Genomic DNA, 21,215 nt, shown 5'->3' on the forward strand with positions numbered 1-21,215 from the left:
TGGAATTGTCATAGAGGGAGACATCTTCATTGAGGAGGACAAGCCCATCACTAAGAAGAGGATGGAGCAAACTAGAGAGCATGCACATGTGCCTGTGCAACCGCCTCAGCAAGAACTCCCTGGGATACCTCAAGGGATGCAATTTCCTCCTCAAGGCTATTGGGACCAATTGCATAATTTTCTTGGAGAATTGAACACTAATATGGAGTAATTGTGGTTAGAGTATCAAGAGCATTCCACCATCCTCAATGAAATTAAAGAAGATCAAAGGGCTATGAGGGAAGAATAACAGAGACAAGGGCGTGACATTGAAGAGATCAAGCACTACATTAGATCCTCAAGGAGGAGTAGTAGCCGCCGTTATTAAGGTGGATTCGTTCTCTTAATCCCCTTTTCTTATGTTATTTTTCTATTTTCTGTTATGTTTTATTGTCTCTTCTCTTGTTCTTATTGCATGATCATTTCTATCTATGTCTTAAAGTTATAAAATGTTCCATATATCTCTCACCTCACTTAAAAGAAAATTTTATTTGAAAATAATTGAGAGATACATGAATTTCAAGTTTATCTTAAGAATAGTTCAATTATCTTGATGTGGTGGCATTGCTTTTGTTTTCTGAATGTATGAATGAACAGTGCATATTTGAAATTGAAATTAAGAATGTTGGCTCTTGAAAGAATGATGATAAAAGTGAACTATTATTGGTAATCTGAAAAATTAAAAAAAAATTGATTCTTGAAGCAAGAAAAAGTAGCAAAAAAGTAATAAAAGAATATATATATATATATATATATATATATATATATATATATATATATATATATATGCTTGTGAAAAAAGAAAGAGAAATAAAAAGCAGAAAAAGCCAATAGCTCTTTAAACCAAAAGGCAAGAGAAAAAAGCCAATAACCCTTTAAACCAAAAGGCAAGGGTAAAAGGATCCAAGGCTTTAAGCATCAATAATTAGGAGGGCTTAAAAGGAGTAAAATCTTGGCATAAGCACTCCAAATGGACAATGTCCCTAACTATATGCTTGTGGTGTGAAGGTGTCAAGTAAAAAAGTTTGAGACTGAGCAGTTAAAGTCGTGATTCAAAGTAAAAAGAGTGTGCTTAAGAACTCTGGACACCTCTATCTAGGGATTCTAGCAAAGCTGAATCACATTCTGCAAGGGTTCACCCAGTTAAGTGTCTGTGGCATTTATGCATCCGGTGGTAATACTGGAAAATAAAGTGCTTAGGGTCATGGCCAAGATTCTAAAAAGCTGTGTTCAAGAATAAAAAAGAACTGAACTAGGAGAGTCAATAATATCATCTGGATTCTAAGTTCCTAAGGATGCCAACACTTCTGAGTTTCAATGGATAGTGAGATACCAAAACTATTCAAAAGCAAAAAGCTACTAAGTCCCTCTCATTTAATTGAAACTGAGCTTCATTGAAAATTCTGAGATTTATTGTATCTTACTCTTCTTTTTATCCTACTTTGTTTTTAGTTGCTTGGGGACAAGCAACAGTTTAAGTTTGGTGTTGTGATGAGCGGATATTTTATACGCTTTTTGCCATCATTTTCATATAGTTTTTAGTATGTTTGTTTAAGTTTTATTAAGTTTTCATAGGTTTTAGTATAAAATTCACATTTTTGGATTCTACTTTGAGTTTGTGTGTTTTTATGCAATTTCAGGTATTTTCTAGCTGAAATTGAGGAGCTAAAGCTAAAGTCTAATTCAGAGGCAGAGAAAGCATTGCAGATGCTATCAGGATCTGATCTCCTTACACTCAAAAGCACTTTTCTGGAGCCACAGAAGTCCAAATAGAGCGTTCTCAATGACTATGGAAAGCTAACATCCAGTGCTTTCCAGAAATGTATAATAGTCCATACTTTGCTTCAAAATTGAAAGCCCAAAACTGGCGTTCAACGCCAGCTTCCAGCCCTAGTTTGGCGTCCAATACCCAAGGGAGAAGAGACCAGTGGTCAACGCCCTAGAGGCCTCCTAGCACGTGGATCTCAATCAAGCTCAGCCTAAACACTCACCAAGTGGGCCTTAGAAGTGGATTTTAGCACTAAAAGACTATTTTACCCTTCTTATGTAATCCTTAGTCATCAGTCTAGTATTTATTTGAGAACTTTTATTCTTTTAGGGGATTCGGTCATGGATCTTAGACACTTTACATGTTTTTCATTGTATTTTATATCAGTATGAGTTTCTAAACCTCCTAGCTTGAGGGGAGGAGCTCTGCTGAGTTTTATGGATTAATAAAGTATTACTGTTTTATCTTCAATCCATGTTTGATTCTCTATTCTAAGATGTATCTTCGTTCTTTATCCTTATGAATGCATTGAACTGGCATAAAGTTATCTCATTCTACATGGGTTCAGAGTGAGTCTTTCATCGGACAATGATGAAACACTAGCTTGATTATACATCTCTTAGACGGCTAATCCACGGCTTCGTTGGGGACTTCTCGAGACACCAGTTCAGCCGAGGTATGGGGAGATTAGAGTCTTTGTGGTAGAGGCTAGAACCAAAGGCGCAGCATTCTCTGATCCGGAAGATTCAACCTTGTTTGTGGCGTTTTGAGTAGGATCACTAAGGGGAATAGACTGTAGGAGCTTCACCCTCAATCAAACTGGATCCGCACTAACCCTGGAGTTCAGATCTCACTACAAGAAAAAGCAATATTTGTAACAAAAAAAATAGTTACAAAAAATCGAAATTTTGAAACAAAAGGATTTTGTAATAAAAAAAAGGGCCGTTGCAGTATGTCCCGTTACAAAAAGTTTTTGTAACAAAAAACAGAACTGTTACAATTCAAAGTGATATTTTGTAACAAATTTTTCTTATACAAAAAACCAGAAGTCATTACAAAAGTGGTAACAAATTTTGATGTTCAAAGTATTTTTCGTGACAATTTATTTTTTTCTATCATAAAATTTTGTTACAAAATATAACTTGATTTTGTAACATTTTTTTTAGTTACAAAAGTAAAATAATTATTTTGTAACAATTTTTTAATACAAATTGCATGCATAATTTACTAAATTATTTTTTTAATTAACTAATATATTAATTATTTTACTAAACAAGTCTACATTTATATAATATGTAAAAACATACTTAATTAAAACATGTCTCATTTAGCTAAAATTGTTTTAAAATAAAATAACATTAGTGAGTATATTGATTAGTTCTACAAGTTATATGTCTTGCACAAGTTCAACCAAAAGTTAAAAGTTCTAACATAGATTAGTGTCTCTATAAATCAAAATATTCTTAAGTCATCAAGGTAGCATGTGGTCACCATTTCAGCACTCCTGTAAATAAGAAAAACCGAAACAAAAAATTAGAAACAAGATATAACATTAATTATAATTTTTTTCATTAAGTTTTATCCAAAATATTTAAAAAATTTTAGGCAAAACCTTTCCTAAAACTTGGATATTTCTACCGTCTACGGTTTCAACAAAAACAACCAAATTTATCAAACCAAATAATAAGACATTTGTCATTTATCAACTATGACACAAGTAAAATGTAATAAATAGAACCATGAGTAATGCATAAACTAAGTTCTGCCAACATTCAACACTACAAAAGCCACACAAAGTTATAACAAATTACTCAAAAAATAGTATGACTAAGAAAATACTAGTTCAGAGATTAGACACAGGTAGCTAACATAAACTGGCCATGGCTAGGTGAGCAACCTTGAAATTTTGTAGAATGAAAAAAAATTACAAACACTAGTATGGATTGGGTAATTTTGTTATTGTCCCTTTCCCTTAGCCACTCTCCTATTTATGATGTGTCATTTATTCCCTTCCATCATCACTACAACTGTTGAACCATATCCCTCTATTTTGAGAGAATAGATGATAATCAGCAAAAGGAAATACTGTTGAGGGACAGCACCACACCGCAACTTCTCAGCATCATAAGGTTTAAACAAAGGGGAACAAGACTTCAAAATGACAAGGTAACAAGGGAAAACAATATATCTCCATTTTCCTGATTAGAAATTTGAACTTAAAGAGTCACAAAACCAGACAAAAAGCAAATAGAGCTTCAAATTAATCAACAACAAATGCACACACAATGCAATCACTATAAACACAAGTAACTATTCGAAAGGTATTTAGGTCATTTCCAACAACATATTACACCAATTGAAACTATGATAACATTAAATGAATTCAAGGATTGAAACCATAAACAATTAACTTTAGAATCAGAAGTTCAGATCTTAACACCATAATCAAATTATTTACCCCAAAAACAGGCACTATTGAGAAGGATATATACAAAACACTAGTATTTGCTCCCAGTGGTAGTGGGCTTTGGTGATGGCTGAGCAACGGGCAGAAAAAAATGGAGACAGAGCGAGTTGTACGAAACCTGAATAGCAACCCCAGCAGCCCGCTCTGGCAGCAACAGTAATGCAGTTTCGATAACTGACAAAGAATGGAAGGAAACAAGGTAGCAGAAATAGGATAACATAGCGTAAAAGTGGAAGTAGAACAAGTTAAAGGAGCGAAGGACCTAAACCGAAGAGGTAGCAAAGACACCTCCATCAGTGACTCCATAGACAGCGCGGAGCTCAGTGGTGGTCACGACAGCTTCCAGCGAGCCCAGCAATGACAGTAGCAACGGTGGTAGCCTCCGTCATTCTTCTACGCGTCTCTTTTTGTCTCGTTCTACTTCTTGACAATGACAACGCAGGGCAGTGGCGAAGGCACAAAGAACACCCCTCCTCCTCTTCTTCGCGGCTGAGACGAGGCCTACGGTGGCATCAGCGGCGTTGGAGGCTTCAGTGGCGAACGAAATGGCCTTCTCCTCCTCTCCTCGTTGCGGCTCCTTCCTCTCTCTCTCTCTCTCTCTCTCTCTCTCTCTCTCTCTCTCTCTCTCTCTCTCTCTCTCTCTCTCTCTCTCTCTCTCGCACCGTTGCCTTCTCCATGGTGGAACTCAACAGAGACGACGGCGACCTCAACCGCATCGGCTTGGTCGCGACGGAGGCGGCCCCCTTCCTCCCTCGTTTCCCTTGCGCTTTTTCCTCTCTCTTCCTTCCTCTTCTCCGTTCTTCTGATTTCCCCCTTCTCCCTCTCTGTCTCTGAGTGTGTGTGTGTTAGTGGATTTATGGCACAAATTAGAGATTTTGTGTATTAGGGTTTGAATTAGAAATGTTCATAATAATTTTATAAAATATTTAAAATAAAATACTAATTTAAAATTTAAATATGATATTATAAAGATTATTTTTAAAAAGTATAAAATTTTATTTATCAATAAATCAATATACTCAAATAATTATTTTTAATTTAAATTATACAGTAAACATACTAATCACATTTTACAAAATACAATTTAAATTTAAAAATGTCTTAAATTAAATTATACAGTACTTTTATTACTGAATTTTAATTTCAAATTATAAGAAATAACTAATAATAAGATCTTTAATAATAATTATATAAAAATATTATTTAATTATAAATTTTTAAATTATATTTAAATAAATACTCTAATTTTAAGAATTAAAGATAATTAAATTAATTATTCTTCAAATGCTATTTTATTATTGATTTATAAATTATTTTTAAATAAACACTAATTAAGATAAAATTGGAGATAATTAAATTAATTTTTTTATTCATAAAATTAAAAGTATTTAATTTAAAAATTTTAAATATTTAAATCAAATCATATAAAATTTTATATTTTTTTCAATTACTAAAAATTTCTAAAAATTTATTTTAAATAAATATAATAAATTATAAATGACTTATTATTTAATTTTTGAAATAATTTTAAACTTAAAGTATGTTAGTTTGACTTTAATATTTTTAGTAAAATAAATTTTTGAATATAAAATCTTAAATAAATATAATAAATTATAAATTATTCATTATGTTAATTTTCAAAAATTTGAATTCTTATATTTAATATGTTGAAATAAAATTTTTTATTAGTGACAAAAAATCTTTGAATTTTGTGACAAATAAATAACTTGTTACAAAAATATTATATTTTGTGACAAATTAATGTTTTGTTATAAAATATTTAGAGCTTTTGAAACAAATATATATTTTGTTACAAAATATTTTGAATTTTTGTAGCAATATAATCTTTTGTTACAAAACATTATAATATTTTGCAACAAAACAACAATTCGATACGAAAGCCAACATAATTTGTAACAAAAAAAATCATGTAGTTACAAAATATTAAAATGTTTTGTAACAAATTTTTTTGTTGTTACAAAAAAAATCATAATTTGTAACAATTTTAAATTTCATACAAAATTTTTGTTACAAATGCTCTATTTTCTTGTATTCTGGAGGAGCATGGGCGACCTCTCAAGAAAGGCGTTGATCACATACAGCCTGTCATAGAAGAAATCATTTACAGTTGGAGGAGACAGTGAAACCGAATTGATCTAGAAGAACAAGGCATCTCCAAGCCTTAACCATCTTCATATCATTGCATTCACTATCAACTGAGTAACGTTTTATTTATTTTCTTTTTATGCGTCTAAACAATCCAACAACTTTTCTATCTGTCTGACTAAGATCTACAAGATAACCATAGCTTACTTCAAATCACAATCCTCGTGGGATCGACCCTGACTCACTCAGGTATTGCTTGGACGACCTAGTGCACTTGCTGGTTTAGTTGTGCGAAGTGTAATTCCGCACACCACATTGTTATTAGTTTCATATTGAAAATTGGGTTTCCATGGTGCAAAAGGTTATTAGTTGTGGTATTCTTTAGTTTTGCTGGAAACTTTTATAAATGGCATAACTATTTGTTAATATTTGTTATTTGTCCAAGTTGCAGCATAGCTAAAAGAAGAAATATAATTATCAGGTAGTAGTAAGTAGTAACTTTTGGTAAATAGAGAGCTTGCACTTACTAAGTTAGTGCTTTGTCTCATGTATCCTGTGTTCTTTATTTTAGAGGTACAAAAATGTACAAAAATGTATCATGTATCCTGTGTTCTTTAAATTTGTTTTATTTTTAGGTACATATGTCTATGTATGTGCAACTAATAATCTACAATTCTACATGCATGCTTACTTAATGCCTTCACAATTTCACCTGTCATTTCCTGCATGCGCTAAATAATACTCATCCACATAAATCAATTTTCCTAAGTGCATTGAAAACGATTTTAGTAGAAGGACTCATCTTTTAAATATCCTTATTTAATGATTTTTCCTCATTTTAAATAGATTGATACAGTAACCTTTCCCACAAGAACCAGAATTTAATGGCCAACGAGTGGTTACGTTTCACTATTAGAGAGACTTCATATTCTTCCGACATTATCAGTATGTATCCCTTTATATTAGACTTTTGCTCTGCCTCTTTAGCCCATTCTGTCATTCCATATACACACCACATATATACCACTAACAATATTTATTTTTCTCTTAATAATTTTATTTTTTAATTCAATTCCTATATTATTTTTTAATTTAATTCCTAACCAAAATTTTGTACTAAAGATATGATTATCCTTCCTATCTGCTTCTGCCACATTGCTTGTTTAAATTTTTAAATTCTGACATGCATTTTCATCGAGACACGGTTTTAACAAAAAGGAATATATATATGTATGTGCATATCCTATAACTATTTCTCATACAAATTATATAAATCATCTAATAAAGTCTTTCACTGGCCTTGCTTCAGGCTCTTTTGATCTATGCACCTACTTCCTTTGAGTTTTCAGTTATTAATCTGTAAATAAAAATTGTTGAATATACCTTGTTACCTGCTTACTAATTTGCTTATGGAAATTGCCTCATTTGTGTTATTTTCTGCTTATTAATCTATAGAGAATGGAAGAGAATTATCGACCTAATTCAAAACAAGCTAAGCGTCAATGGACACCACATGAAGATGCAAAACTAGTTCAATGTTTAGTGAAGCTTGCAACTACTTGTTGAAAGTGTGACAATGGCACATTTAAATCTGGTTATGGAAAACATTTGAAAAAAATGCTTCATGAAAAGATCCTTGGATGTGATCTTTAGGTACAGTTTTTTTTTTTTACATAATACTTGTTTTCTTTGTTTATAATTGTATAGTTGTATTATAATTGTATAGTTTGTTAATTAGATAATTTGAATCTATTTATTAGGTAAATCATTTATAGTTTGTTAATTTATAATAGAAGAATGCCTTTTTGTTAATTCAGTTTATTGAATTTAATCTTAGTAGTAATAATTCTAAATTGTTATGCTATGTTTATGTTAATCTACACATTAAATCAAGGGTGAAATTGCTAAAAAAGATAATATTTTGCAATAGTTGATATGATGGGCACGGCTAGGAGTGGATTTGGTTGGAACGACAAAGATAAAATGATTGTGGTGGAGCGACAAATTTTCAATAAATGGAAAAGTGTAAATTCTAAATAACTTTCTTAATACAAGTTTATTTATCTTAACCATTTAATATATATTGCTTATTTATTTTTCTTTTAATTCCAGTCCCATCCTAATGCTAATTGTAACAGTCCAGACCACCCGCTAGCACGATATTGTCCGCTTTGGCACACAAGGACTCACGGTTTTGCCTTTGATGATAGGGATGATAGCCGAAATCCCCATACTCACTCGTCAAAATGCGTCATGCTAGGGAGAGGTATCCACACCCTTATAAGGCATGCTTCGTTCTCCTCCCCAACCGATGTGGGACCTTACAATCCATCCTCCTAAGGGAGCCAGTGTCCTCGCGCTCTGATACCATCTGTAACAGCCCAGACCACTCGCTAGCACGATATTGTCCGCTTTGGCATACAAGGCCTCACAGTTTCGCCTTTGATGATAGGGATGATAGCCGAAACCATACACACTCACTCGTCAAAACACGTCATGCTAGGGAGAGGTATTCATACCCTTATAAGGCATGCTTCTTTTCCTTCCCCAACCGATGTGGGACCTTACACTAATGGCTTCTGCAATAAACCATTTCCACATTTTGAAGAGTTAGGAATAGCATTTGGTAGAGATAGGGCTCAAAGAGGCAATGCAAAAAATGTAACTCAAGCAGTTGCTACAATGGAGGCTGAGCACGAAGCAACCTTGAGTGATCAGCAAGTGAATGAAAACACCCAAGTAAATTTGGAAGAGGCCGAAATGGAATATGAAGCTGATTCTCAAGTACGTAAGCAATTGACTTTAAATCATGTACATAAATTCACTTATTGTTGACCCTACTGCTGTGTATTTTCTTGGATTCTTGAGTGATTGTTTATTAGTTCAATAGTTACTATTTGTTTTATTCTTCATTAGTTCAATAGTTACTGTTTTCTTGATTCTTGATTCACTTATTCATATATTATTCATATAATACTCGGTTACATTTACTTTAACCTGTAACTGTGACTAGCCTTAACTATTTCCATCATTTTGAGCATTTAAATAGAAATACTGATCTTCATTTCTGTTGAGTATAATAACAAAGAAGAAAAGAAAATGAATGCAATTATGCAAACAGAATTAGAATCAGGGTAGTTAATATTCTATTAGGTTCTGTTTAGTTAGTTAGCGTTGTTAGTCTTACTGGCCAAGGCAGAGGTAACGCTTGTATATACAAGTGTAGAGCATGTAAAATCAGTTAGGCTACTTGTTCTTCATTTCTACCAATATTTGAATAATCTTCTTCAAGTTTATAGTTTTATCATCTCAAGCTTTCTTCTTTCTTTCTTTCTTTCTTTTTCTTGCAACATACTCATCCGTGTTGCTTTCAATTTTTAAGAGCCTCTAACTCTTGGTGTTCCTGCTGTTCTCGGTGTTCCTGCTGCTCCTGGTGCTTGTGTTGCTCCTAGTTTTTCATCTATAGAAAGGAATAAAAGAAAAATAGGGAGCAAAAATAAGAAAGTGATTGACATAGTAGTAGAATCAATGAGAAATATGAAAGGTACTTATCAAGAACACACAACCGTTTTAGTTGATATGGTTTCTTGTTTTAAACATGAGAAAGAAGGAGTTGAGCGCATAATGAAGCTAATGGCACTGTTGAGAGGGATGTTTCTAGTTTGAGCATTGATGATAGAATGAAGGCTGGCCTTAGCATTATAAGGGACAATAGTCTGATCGACATGGTGTTCCAACTTCAACCGGAGAAACTTTTGCCATTTTTAAAGAAATTGATTTAAATCTTGCTATTTTTGAATTTTTATAGATTATATTAAATTTCTGATTTTTAAGTTTTTAATACATGTGTTTAGATGTTGAGATTTGTTTTGTATAAGTTTAATTATGAATTATGGATTTTTTGGAAATTTAGATAAGTATTTTATATTAATTTAATTGTGATCTTTGTTATTAGGGATATTTTAGTAAATTTAATTATGATCAAATAATTTTAATTAAACATTTGTTATTAGGGGTATTATAATAAATTTATTAGTAGAGATATTTTTGTAAATTCACAAAACATTTCAATGTAAAAAAAATCGATTAGTTTTATATTTAATTTTTAAAAAAATTTAAAAAATTTGATATTGGAGATATTTTTGGAAATAAAAATAAATATTTTTATCTTAAAATAATTATATTGAATTTTTCTTGAAACATTTTTATATGTAAATTTTTTTATCTATTTATTAAGTTTAGTTATTAACCTTTTAATTTGAATGAGTAAAAGTAATTTGACATATTAAACATATTTAATATTAGAGATATTTTAGTAAATTTTAAAAAATTAAAATCAATAATAATTTTAACTAAAATTTACTAAAATATTTAGTTAAAAATTTTAATTTTTTTTAAAATTTTTTAAAAATACCCCTAATAATTAAATTTACTAAAATATTTTTTTAAAATATTTAGTAGATTTTAATAAAAATTTAAATCAATAATAATTTTAACTAAACATATTTATTATTAGAGTTATTTTAATAAATTTATTATTAGAGATATTTTGCAAATTAAAAAAAATCAGTGTAGCAAGTAATATTTAATTAACTTTATATTTAATTTTTAGTTATTAATATTTTAATTTAAATGAGTAAGATTAATTTTAATATACTACATAATATGACTAAGAAATTTAAACTCAACCAAACAAAAATTTATTCATTCCTAGAATTATTACATAATATTTCAAAACATTAAATTTTATAACCAAATATAGAAATATTTCAAATAATATTATTATTGAGCATTATATTTCTAAGAATAATATTTTTAGTAATAAAATTTAATCTTTCAACCACACACTTAATATATATATATATATATATATATATATATATATATATATATATATATATATATGTGTGTGTTTTGACGAGTTCATAAACAGGCTCTTTTTTTGTATATAGAAGTATAAGTAGTGATATACCTTAACATTGTCATTTTTGTTTTTTTTTTAAAGTGTGGAAGATACACAAATCAGAAGGTCTGATTTCTATACTTCAAATTTTTTAATTTTTTTTAATAGAAATCTCTCGATCCGATTTCTGTTCTCTCACAAATTCCTCGGTCCAATTTCACAAATCTCTTGATCTGATTTCTGTATCCTTACAAATCGGACGGTCCGATTTCGGTACTTCTCACAAATCAGACGGTCCGATTTTTATTTATCTAATTAAACGGTTCCATATCTAAAAATAACATCCTATCAATCCACATTTTAAAAAAATATCATTATTACTCTAATATCAAAAACAAAATCTATCATAAACACACTTGTCAATTTTTTAAATCTTATAAAAGATCATTCTATTGAAAACAGGTAGCGTTTCGGTACCTGTTTACCTCTTTTTTTTTTTCTTTTTTTTTTTCAAAAAAAAAAACCCTAGCTGAACGAAGCCCCACCCAACCCCCAGCTTTCTCACTCGCTCGCTCACACTCTCTATAGTCTCTAACGGAGGCAGAGCTGGGAGTTCAGCTCGGTTCACCGCCATCGAATGCTCGCTGCCGTCCCCGCGCGTCTCGCCGGATCCTCCACGTCATATGCTCGCGTCTGGCCTCTCTCCTCCATCTGAGCTCGGCTGCTTGTCCCCCTCTCGCCTCCGCGTCTGCTCGAGCGGTGCTTCCTGCTCGTGTCGTCGCCGCGCCTCCTTCGCCTCTCTCCCTCCTCACATCTCTGCTCGAGCTTTGTGGTCCCTCGCGTGCTCGTTGCCGGCGGTCTTGCTCCCTATCGCTCATATTCTGCTAGTTCTCCGCGTTGTAAACATAAGAAGGACTGCCGCAGTGCCGCCAGCTTCTCCGCGTCACATCCTTGCTCCTTTTCCTTCATGCTCTTCTTTTTGGAAGACCACCGAAGGTTACTTAATTTTTCTTGCTTACTTTTTTCGTTTTTAATCGGTTGTTCATAAAAAAAATGTGATTTGGTGAATTTAGTTTTTAATGTGATCAAAATGATTTAGTTAAAAATAATTAGTTAATTTTGTGCGTGTTTGTGACTGATTTCTTATGATGCTATATATGTAATGTAATTGACTAATTGCTTGGTTATGAATTTATGATGACACTTGAATTTGTCAATTTGTTGAATGGTAGACTTGAATTCGTTGAATGGGAAGCTTGCTAATTACTAATTTAGTTATGCTGCCGCCGAATGCTGATTTTGAGTTGGTCTGCTAATTTTGAATTTGGAAAGAAAATGTTTGGAGATTGGTATTTAGTTATTTAGTTTTACTTTGTGGTTATGATATTATGATTCTTCTCATAAAAATAATAGGGATACACCTTATTTTCAATTTTAATTTTGAGGGCTCTGAAATTGTCATATTAGAATTGATTGTTAATTGCCTAATTGATTGTCAATGTGATAGTGTGATTAGAATTAGATAATAGGCTTTGTTAGAATTGATTGTTAATTGCCTAATTGATTAATTGTTAAATGTTAATAGGCTCCGATGCTGCAGTGTGATTGTTAATTGCTTAATTAGAATTGATTGCTAATTGCCTAATTGATTGTCACTATTATTGTGTCAAATTAAGATATTATTGTAGTATTGAGTAATAATATGTCTATTTTCGTATTAGTTATTTTAGAAATTGTGACTTGATTGTTGTTAAAGTGTTGGTGAAGATATACATTTCAAAATTTAATTTTAAATTTTTGAATATTTTTAATTTTTATTTAAGTAGGACCGGGTCAGTCGGTTCAACCCGTAACCTACCAGTTGAACCAGTGACCCAGTAGTCTGACTGATTTGATCACCGGTTCGGTTCTGGCAACTATGGTTATTTGTTTGGTATCAATATATAACAAAAGCTATATGAAGTTTATTTTATACAAGTTAAATATATTCATGAATAATTTAAATTTATTTTAGAAATATATTTCAGACATAAATACAAAGAAATAGACATTCTTCGTTGCACGGGTACATTGTTTAGTAAAGTAGCAGTAGTAGTAGTAACTAACAAGGAGGCAGGTGTGATGCTAAACAGAGTGGTGAGCTGCTATCATTTCCACCTCATCATGCCTCATGCAATGCTACTCAACGGCGATGATCAGCTACAAAGTTTGTAGCTACCACCACAAGCACGTTGCTTTCCTCAGCCTCATACTCTTTGGGTTTTCACTTCTCCATCACCTTTGCCACGGACCTTGTGATTCATATGAACATGTCCCGCAGTGAGTTTATCTTTCATTGGATTCAAGGTTTGTAAATACTCCTTTTATGCCTCAATAGTGTTTGTGTTAATGCTAGTGAGTGTAATAGCTTTTTTGTTTGACTATTATCTCTAGAGATTTATTTATTTATTTATTTTTTATAAGTATTAGTCTGAATGTGCTGATTAATTTTAGAGTCACTATTTCTGATTTGGTGAGTTAGTTTTGTAAATATCTGTAAGTATTGATGATGCTATTGTACGTTTTGATTCATGATTATGAAGATTTGAAGAAATTTGAGGTATGGGGATTTTGAGCTTCGTTACCCATGTAGATGAAATCATTCAATTCTGGCGTGTTTAGTCGTTCGATAAGGATGGTTTGGGCTTGGAGACAGTCCAAAATTTTTTTTTATGATGGTTCTTTGTGAAAATGGGATGCGGATGCCCAATTGTTTGTTCTCTGTCCTCAAATGTTAAGTTAGCACTTTGTAACGAGATTTTGTAATCTTTGGGATCTCAATTTACTTCCTTGACTTTCGAAATATGTTGATATTGACTGCCGGCTTGTACTTTGTAGTATTTTATTTTCTTTTCTTTTCAATGGATTTGGTACCGTTTAATATTGATTTAATTGTAGTGAGAAAGTCTATGTGTGCACTGTGTTGTGCTTACTTTTCCATATTGGAGATATCCTTTACATTTATTCCAATCTTAGTAGCAGGTAGCACTTCTAGTTATGCTAAGACATTGGGTTAAGCAGGAGTATTATCATAAGTAAGGCAAACATCATATGATTTGTAAATTGGGTAAACAATTTTGGGTTCAAGAAGCCTTGTAAACAATTTAGTAACAGAAAATTTACCATGTCATGGTTTACTTTTATTTCTATGAAAATGATTATATAAGTGTTCGTCTGATTAGAAGATTATCAATCATAGATGTATTATTTTGGCGGAAGTTACCACTTAATGCAATGATGAAACAACTTTCAATGAAACCTATGGTGAGTTACTAACTATTGGCAAATAACAAGATAGTGGCCTGATGCGTGTTATGTGCTGTGCACTTATTTGTGTTTCTTATTTTACCTTATTGCTTCATATTTTGGTGCGAATCATGCTGTTGCATTTGGTTCTTCCTTTGTATCACGATTCACAAATTTTCTTGTGAGTGGGACTATATATTCTGAATGACTCTTGCTTGTGCATATATTTAGGAATATCTGATTTGCTCCAAGGAATAAGTCTCTACATGAATGAATGGTCTGTTACACCCTTTGACCCATTTTCATGGATTACACCATTTCTTAGTTCTTAAATTATCAAATTATTCACTGATGTGAATAGTAATAGTAATGCCAATGCTGAGACCCAAGAGAAACAAGAGCATGGGCCTAATGAAGCCATTATGCAGAATAACCCAAGTAACAAAAGGGTGAGGAAATTACTCATATGAAAGACTACGAGAAGTCAGTATGAGTGTGTCACAGGGAATTATTAGCTTGTGCTGAGGTCAGAGTTAGTCACAACAGATTGGAAAATGGGTTGTGATATAAAAAGGGAATTATAGTGTAAGAAAAGAGGTTAGATATTATGTTGCTATTTGATAATGCAGACCTCCCTTGAGCTTAGGGTGGTATTGGTATACTGTTTCATTGATTTTTGCCTTATATATCAATTGAGTACTTCATTTGTCAATTAAGTACACTTATTTTACTTTGCCATATTGCTGCCGTGATTGTTGTGATTTGTGAATTGCTATGAATGTTTGTGGTGACTATTATTCACCCAACAACACTTTATCCTCCCTTCTGCTTTTTTCCAATTCACACCAATTTCTCATACTTCTCAGTGTTTAGAACCTTACTTCAAAACACAGTAATCTAATCATGTATTGCCACATTAATCAAAATATTTAATTTACAATAACCACGTTAAAGGTGACATAGGATATAATCAGCATACGAAAATTAATCTCTTAAATAATACCTTGTATTTATGTACACATAGATTAACTTTTTTCAATATACCAAATTATTTAAAGCAATCTTTATTTTGCAATTAAAGGAGTAATGCTTTTCTGATAGTGTTTCTGATATGAGATTTGTTTATTTTCACCTTTACAGATATCTTAGTGGGCTCAATCTATCTAAACTAAGGTAGACTACAAATTTCATGGCAGGCAGTGGCCTGACGTCTTTGGGTCGTGTGAAGCTCACTGATTTAGTTCCTATGGAAGGGTTGCCATCTGATGCCTATAAAATATCAGTTTCAATTTTGTCACAATCATTGGCTCAGTTTTCAGCTGTCATTGTCCAATTTCCAGAAAGTGACGGGTCTCTTCTAAGATCTGGTTTAGAATCTGCCCGCCTCTATTTCCATCAAAGAGAATCATACCCCCCTGCAGATATAATCCATACCGCTGAGTCTCGGGAGTGGTGCAAAACATCTGGTTATTATGCAGATCCTCATTTGTGGCAAGAAAGCTATGATTATAGACCGGGATTAACTCCTTCAGAACCAAACAACTCCATTGAGTTCCCTCCTGCTGGTTTGCAAGATATGTTTGCTTCATTTGGAAAAGCAGCAAGGCATATTCTGGATGCAATTAGCTTCCATTTGAATTTGCGTAGCTCTCCGTTTGCTGAAATACTGGATAATGTTCCCCTTAGAAATAGGGAAATTTCTTCTTCAGTCTTATCTGTTTGCTGTCATGCTAGGCCATCATTTCAGGAGCCACAGCATCATAATATAGCTACTCAAGAGGATGGCCAAATTGTTATGTATCCTGACCAGGATCACCATGTTGATAAAGGCTTGATATCTATTGTCAAGTCTGACAAGGCTGGTTTACAGGTAAGAGACTTTCAAGGTCGATGGATTCTTGTGGATGGAGATCTTGGACCTCAGGAAGCTGTTGTTTATCCTGGTCTTGCTCTCTATCAAGCCACTGCAGGGTATGTAAGCCCTGCATTGCACAAAACTGAGATTAACATGGAGCCTAATATGTATGGACGATGTTCTTTAGCCTTTAAACTTCTGCCTAAATCAATGGCCAATCTTGATTGTTCAGAAATGAGAGCGGCAGGTTATGGAATTGAAGCTCAGTTCCAGCTCCCCGTTCCAGTGGATGATTTTATGCAAAGATCTCATCAAACTGATCATATTTTTAATAGGCCTGGTTTCCAGTGCTTCAATTTTCCACCGACAAATGATGGTATGTAGCATTATAACTATTTGTAATCTGGTTTTTAATTTTCTTTTTAATATACATACATACATTGTTTATATTCTTCAAAGCAATTTAAGAACTTGCTCAACTTTGAATTATTTTACTTTGATTTTGAAAAGGTTGCCAATTCAAGCTATGCTTTCCATTTTCAAATGAGCTTGTGCAAAAATATGTTGATTGCATTTCCATCCGCACTGGAGGAACTTGAATGAGTGAATTGAAAGGGCATGCATAACATATTTTCTGGGAGAAGTAGCATAGCAAAATAAATTGTTCTTAGGCTGTTTTTCTATTTTATTTTATTTTATTTTTTTAAATATAATCCACAAATATTGCACTTTGGTTATTATACTTGTAGAACTTTATATCGTCATTAATAGTTGGTCTCAAATATGAACATAGGTGTCCAGATTGTGTTTCTTAAAATTTATTATTATTATATTATTATTTATCTGTGACAGAGTTTGACTGTATTGATGTTGATATGGTGTCACTTCTGCTTTGCAAGTAGCCCTTAGTTGAAGGGTTTTAACAGTAGGTCAATTAAATGCTGGAACAGGATCCGGGAAGACTATAAGGAGGAGGAAGCAAAATCCTAAAAGCAAACCTCTGCCACCTTCCAAGCGACTAAGGCTTGAGGCACAACGAGTTTTGAAAGAAAGGGTCCAAGATATTGCGGATAAAAAAGGCATCAAGCTGCGTTTCTGTAATCTCAAGGAATGTGAAAATCACATCCATGCCTTAGACAGCCCATGTGCGAATATACGATTGGAGATAGGGTGGCCACCTGGAGTTCCATTTGTCCACCCCCATGATTTGCCTAACAAGGCAAAGTTGGGTTTTCTTGAGGCATATGAACCTGGTTGGACAGAAGCCCATCAAAACTTGGACAGGCTAGTCAACACTCGGCTAACTTTAACAGTAACTCTCCTTTTGCGATTTTCGTGTCTGGATGCTCATGCATATTTTATCTTGTACTGCATCTGTCAAGTAAAGTGTTTCTGGTGCATTTTAAGCTAGTGACCTATATACATTCTTTTCATAATAATCAAAAGGTTGAGGGGTTATTTTTCTTTTATTTTTTTTTTTTAAAAAAAACATGAATGAATAATTCAGGTAGCGGGAGTGACCAGAACCAAGCAAGGGATGATATTCATAACTAGCCCATCGTCGTCATTAATTAACCCCTCTGTAGTCGAAGAATCAAACTTCTAGCAACATAGAAGCATGTTGAGAACAATTATTAGATGTAGAAAGGAGCAATGGACATTAGGAATGAAAGTGTTGGATCAATGCAAAGACCAATAGAAAGATAGACTCTTATCTCTCTCTTGGTTTGTGCATGTGTTTCCATGGTTTGTCAGAGGTTTGCTGATCCTTTTTCATGTCCTCTTCTTTGCTTAAGTAGTTATATGATTAATATTTTCATGAATGATATATTTGCAAGATATCTTGTCGTTTGTTATCTGGGAGTGCACCAATTGGCCCTGGATTAATATCTCCGTATATGGAGCTAGAAACACCAAGTGTGTGTAGACTATGGAAAGTGAAAGATCAAAAACAGCCAGTGGAAGCCTGTATATGAGCAATTGAGATCTGTTATATAATGTTCAATGACCGATGGAACTAGCGCAAATGTGGTGGTACAGTAACTTTGACATGCATTGACTAGATTTAAATTCAATGGACGGCTGTCAGTATGGTAGCGTTTGGTAGAGAGACAGAGACAGAAAGACTGAAACTGAGAGACAGAGACTAAGAGACAGGGATTGAAACAAATCTCAGTATTCTGTTTGGTACAAAATGGGAGACAGAAATTGAAACAAGAATGAAACTCTAATTTAATTTGTACAAAGGGTAAAATTGGAATTAATTAATTGAAATGAAAGTATTTTAGGTATAAAATGTTATTAAAGTTTCAGTCTCTATCTCTAAAAATTTTAGTCCTCTACGTCCCTACTTTTTGGAGGTACTGAAATACTGAAATTTTGGAGACAGAGACAGAAATTTTAGTATCAGTATCTGAACTAACAAACACAATACTGAGTCTCAGTCTCTCAGTCTCTGTCTCAGTACCTGAAAACAAATGCTACCTATGAGCACTATCTTAGGATTCTGAGACAATTATGTTACATTCACTTGAATCATTGCAGTTTGAGACATGAAATCTTGCAGTTTCTTGAACTTTTATAGATTAGTAACTGTCGTGATGTATTTGATGATGTGTTTTTGAGGTCTACTTAACATCTTCGAAGTTTACAAGTTAATCGATCATCAAAGTTATGTTGTATTTGGTTGATACTGACATTTCATGTTCATGTTCATGTTCTGGTGTATGCAGGAATCAATCACCCTGATTTCCAGCATATGGGGAACATGTGATCAGGTTGTGAGGTTCTTGGGAGGATAATAAGCTTTTAGTTCTCAATGCTTTGCTGGATCGATTTTTGGCTTGGTTCAAGTTTTCAAGTGGCGAAAAATAAATGACCATTTTGTATCTTCCTAAACTAAAAAGTGGGTATCCAAAATATTTAACTATTAATTAATATGTACTAACTATGTAAAACTATTTCACACAATTAATCAATGAAATTCAAAGATTTAAATGATAATATGACGGTATATATAAACAAATTCAGAGGCTCATTTTTTTGGATATGAGAAGCATGTGTGTGTTGTGCATTATTATGGAGGATGTAGGTGTTAGATATGGATGTGGAATAATTTTTTCTGAAACAAGGAATGAAAAAATCGGTTCATCCAATTTCTTTATAAAAAAAAAAATTAAGCCTACTCCTGATACTATAATTGTGTAAAGTATTTATACACTTTATAATTGTGTTTTACACCATTTCTTTTTTCACATTTAAATTAAAAAGTGCAAATTCAGACATTGGTATTTTATACATGTTGCACGTGTGAAATAAAAATATAAATACATTACATAGAAGATAATAATAAAATGAACTAATTAAAAGTCAGTACTCAGTAATGCAGTGCTTCTATGACAAAAAAAATGCCTAAAATATGCGACGTTAAAATGTATAAAAGATAATAGAAATGATTATGCGTAATGATTGAATTGACTTATCAATTTTCATGATATACACATGACGTATCTATGTTATACTATTTGTTCATAACTTGGTTCAATGCACAGCCAAACCTAAAATAAGTGAAATTCAATTAATATATAAGAGCTTTACTGACTTTATGGGGTCAAATTCGACGACATCATCATCAGTCCTATTTATTTGAATTAATATCTAAATTTTACAAGGCTATAACTTTTTTTATTCATCTAAAATAGAAATTTTAACAATTTTTTTAATTAAAAAAATAATTATCAACTATCAAATATGGAACTATCTTAAAAGATGGTTACTCACTTTATATCTATACTTATAAAATACTTTACAAATACCATTCTTATCTTTGTCAAAAAATTAGACGACGACACTATAATGACAGAAGACGTCGGACAAACCACCTAAAAGCATTTAGACATTACGTTACCATATCAACAAAAAACGTTGGATAAATTACCTAAAACTGTTTAGACCTTATATTCAAGTTCAAAACAATCCAATTTTAGATAACTCTCAAAAGTCAAAACACTACTATATATTAATTTTATCATTTTTTCATATAACTTATTTTCCTTATTATACTTTTATTGCAAACCTACGGTACACCGCTATATGTAATTTTAAATTTTTATTTTAATAGTTGATTACTTAGATAAAAATATCTCTCTTAAATATTTAATTAAGAATAAAATACATTTTTTTCTGAAATTAAAAAAATAAAAATATCCTTAATTTTTAATTTAATTCAATTTTGTATCAATATCAAAACAAATTTTAATTTTATCTTTGTCATCAAATTTGTTATGGTCAAATATTAATCAACCATTCTTTTTTCCATTTTTGCACTTAATCTCATCTCATTAAATCATCATCCATAAATCACCGTCTCCTACTCCCCCAACCCCATCCCGGCATCCCTCCCATTCCCATTTCCTACCCCTAACCCCAACTGATTCCACCGCCACCAATCACCACCTCTCATCCCATTGTCATCTCCCTCAGCCCCAATCACCCGCTCGTGTCTCATTGTCACGGGCTCCAACTCCAACGGCTGTTGCTACCATTGTCGCTTGTGGGTCTTCCTTGCTACTGCTGTCTTAGCCAACCAATACACAGTCTTAAACGCCATCTCTCCTTCTCTGTTCTTGATCTCTGTGTGGAAACGCGTCAAAGAGAGGGTCATACTCTCATCAAGCTCTATCGTGCAAGTCCAAGAACAGAGGGTGAAGAGATTGGAGATGAGGAATCAAGCTTCATCCATGGTGAAGCAATATGTGAGAGTATGTGATGAGAAAGAGTGAGAGAGAGAAAC

The 21,215-nt window shown here is 32.6% G+C and overlaps 1 protein-coding gene across 7 annotated transcripts; it reads left to right on the forward strand.

Annotated features, from left to right (window-relative positions):
• The first annotated feature begins 11,837 nt into the window (after positions 1–11,837).
• Positions 11,838–19,461, forward strand: LOC130941343 (uncharacterized). Of its 7 annotated transcripts, none has more exons than XR_009070621.1 (6): positions 11,838–12,279; positions 13,416–13,629; positions 15,709–16,799; positions 17,374–17,804; positions 17,931–18,180; positions 19,156–19,461. XR_009070621.1 is itself a non-coding variant. In XM_057869818.1 (5 exons), the coding sequence occupies exons 3-5, from the start codon at positions 15,758–15,760 to the stop codon at positions 17,941–17,943; spliced, it is 1,389 nt and encodes a 462-aa protein (XP_057725801.1). In that variant the 5' UTR covers positions 11,838–12,279; positions 13,416–13,629; positions 15,709–15,757; the 3' UTR covers positions 17,944–18,179. The 7 variants fall into 7 exon arrangements, 3 of the variants coding, with proteins under 3 accessions (XP_057725801.1, XP_057725799.1, XP_057725800.1); XR_009070623.1 differs by lacking the exon at positions 17,931–18,180 and adding an exon at positions 18,262–18,457 and having other exon boundaries at positions 17,374–17,735; positions 19,156–19,457; XR_009070624.1 differs by having other exon boundaries at positions 17,374–17,735; positions 19,156–19,455.
• Positions 19,462–21,215: the final 1,754 nt, after the last annotated feature.

Source organism: Arachis stenosperma, chromosome 7 (genome assembly GCF_014773155.1).
Source record: "Arachis stenosperma cultivar V10309 chromosome 7, arast.V10309.gnm1.PFL2, whole genome shotgun sequence".
In the NCBI taxonomy this organism is placed as follows: domain Eukaryota; kingdom Viridiplantae; phylum Streptophyta; class Magnoliopsida; order Fabales; family Fabaceae; genus Arachis; species Arachis stenosperma.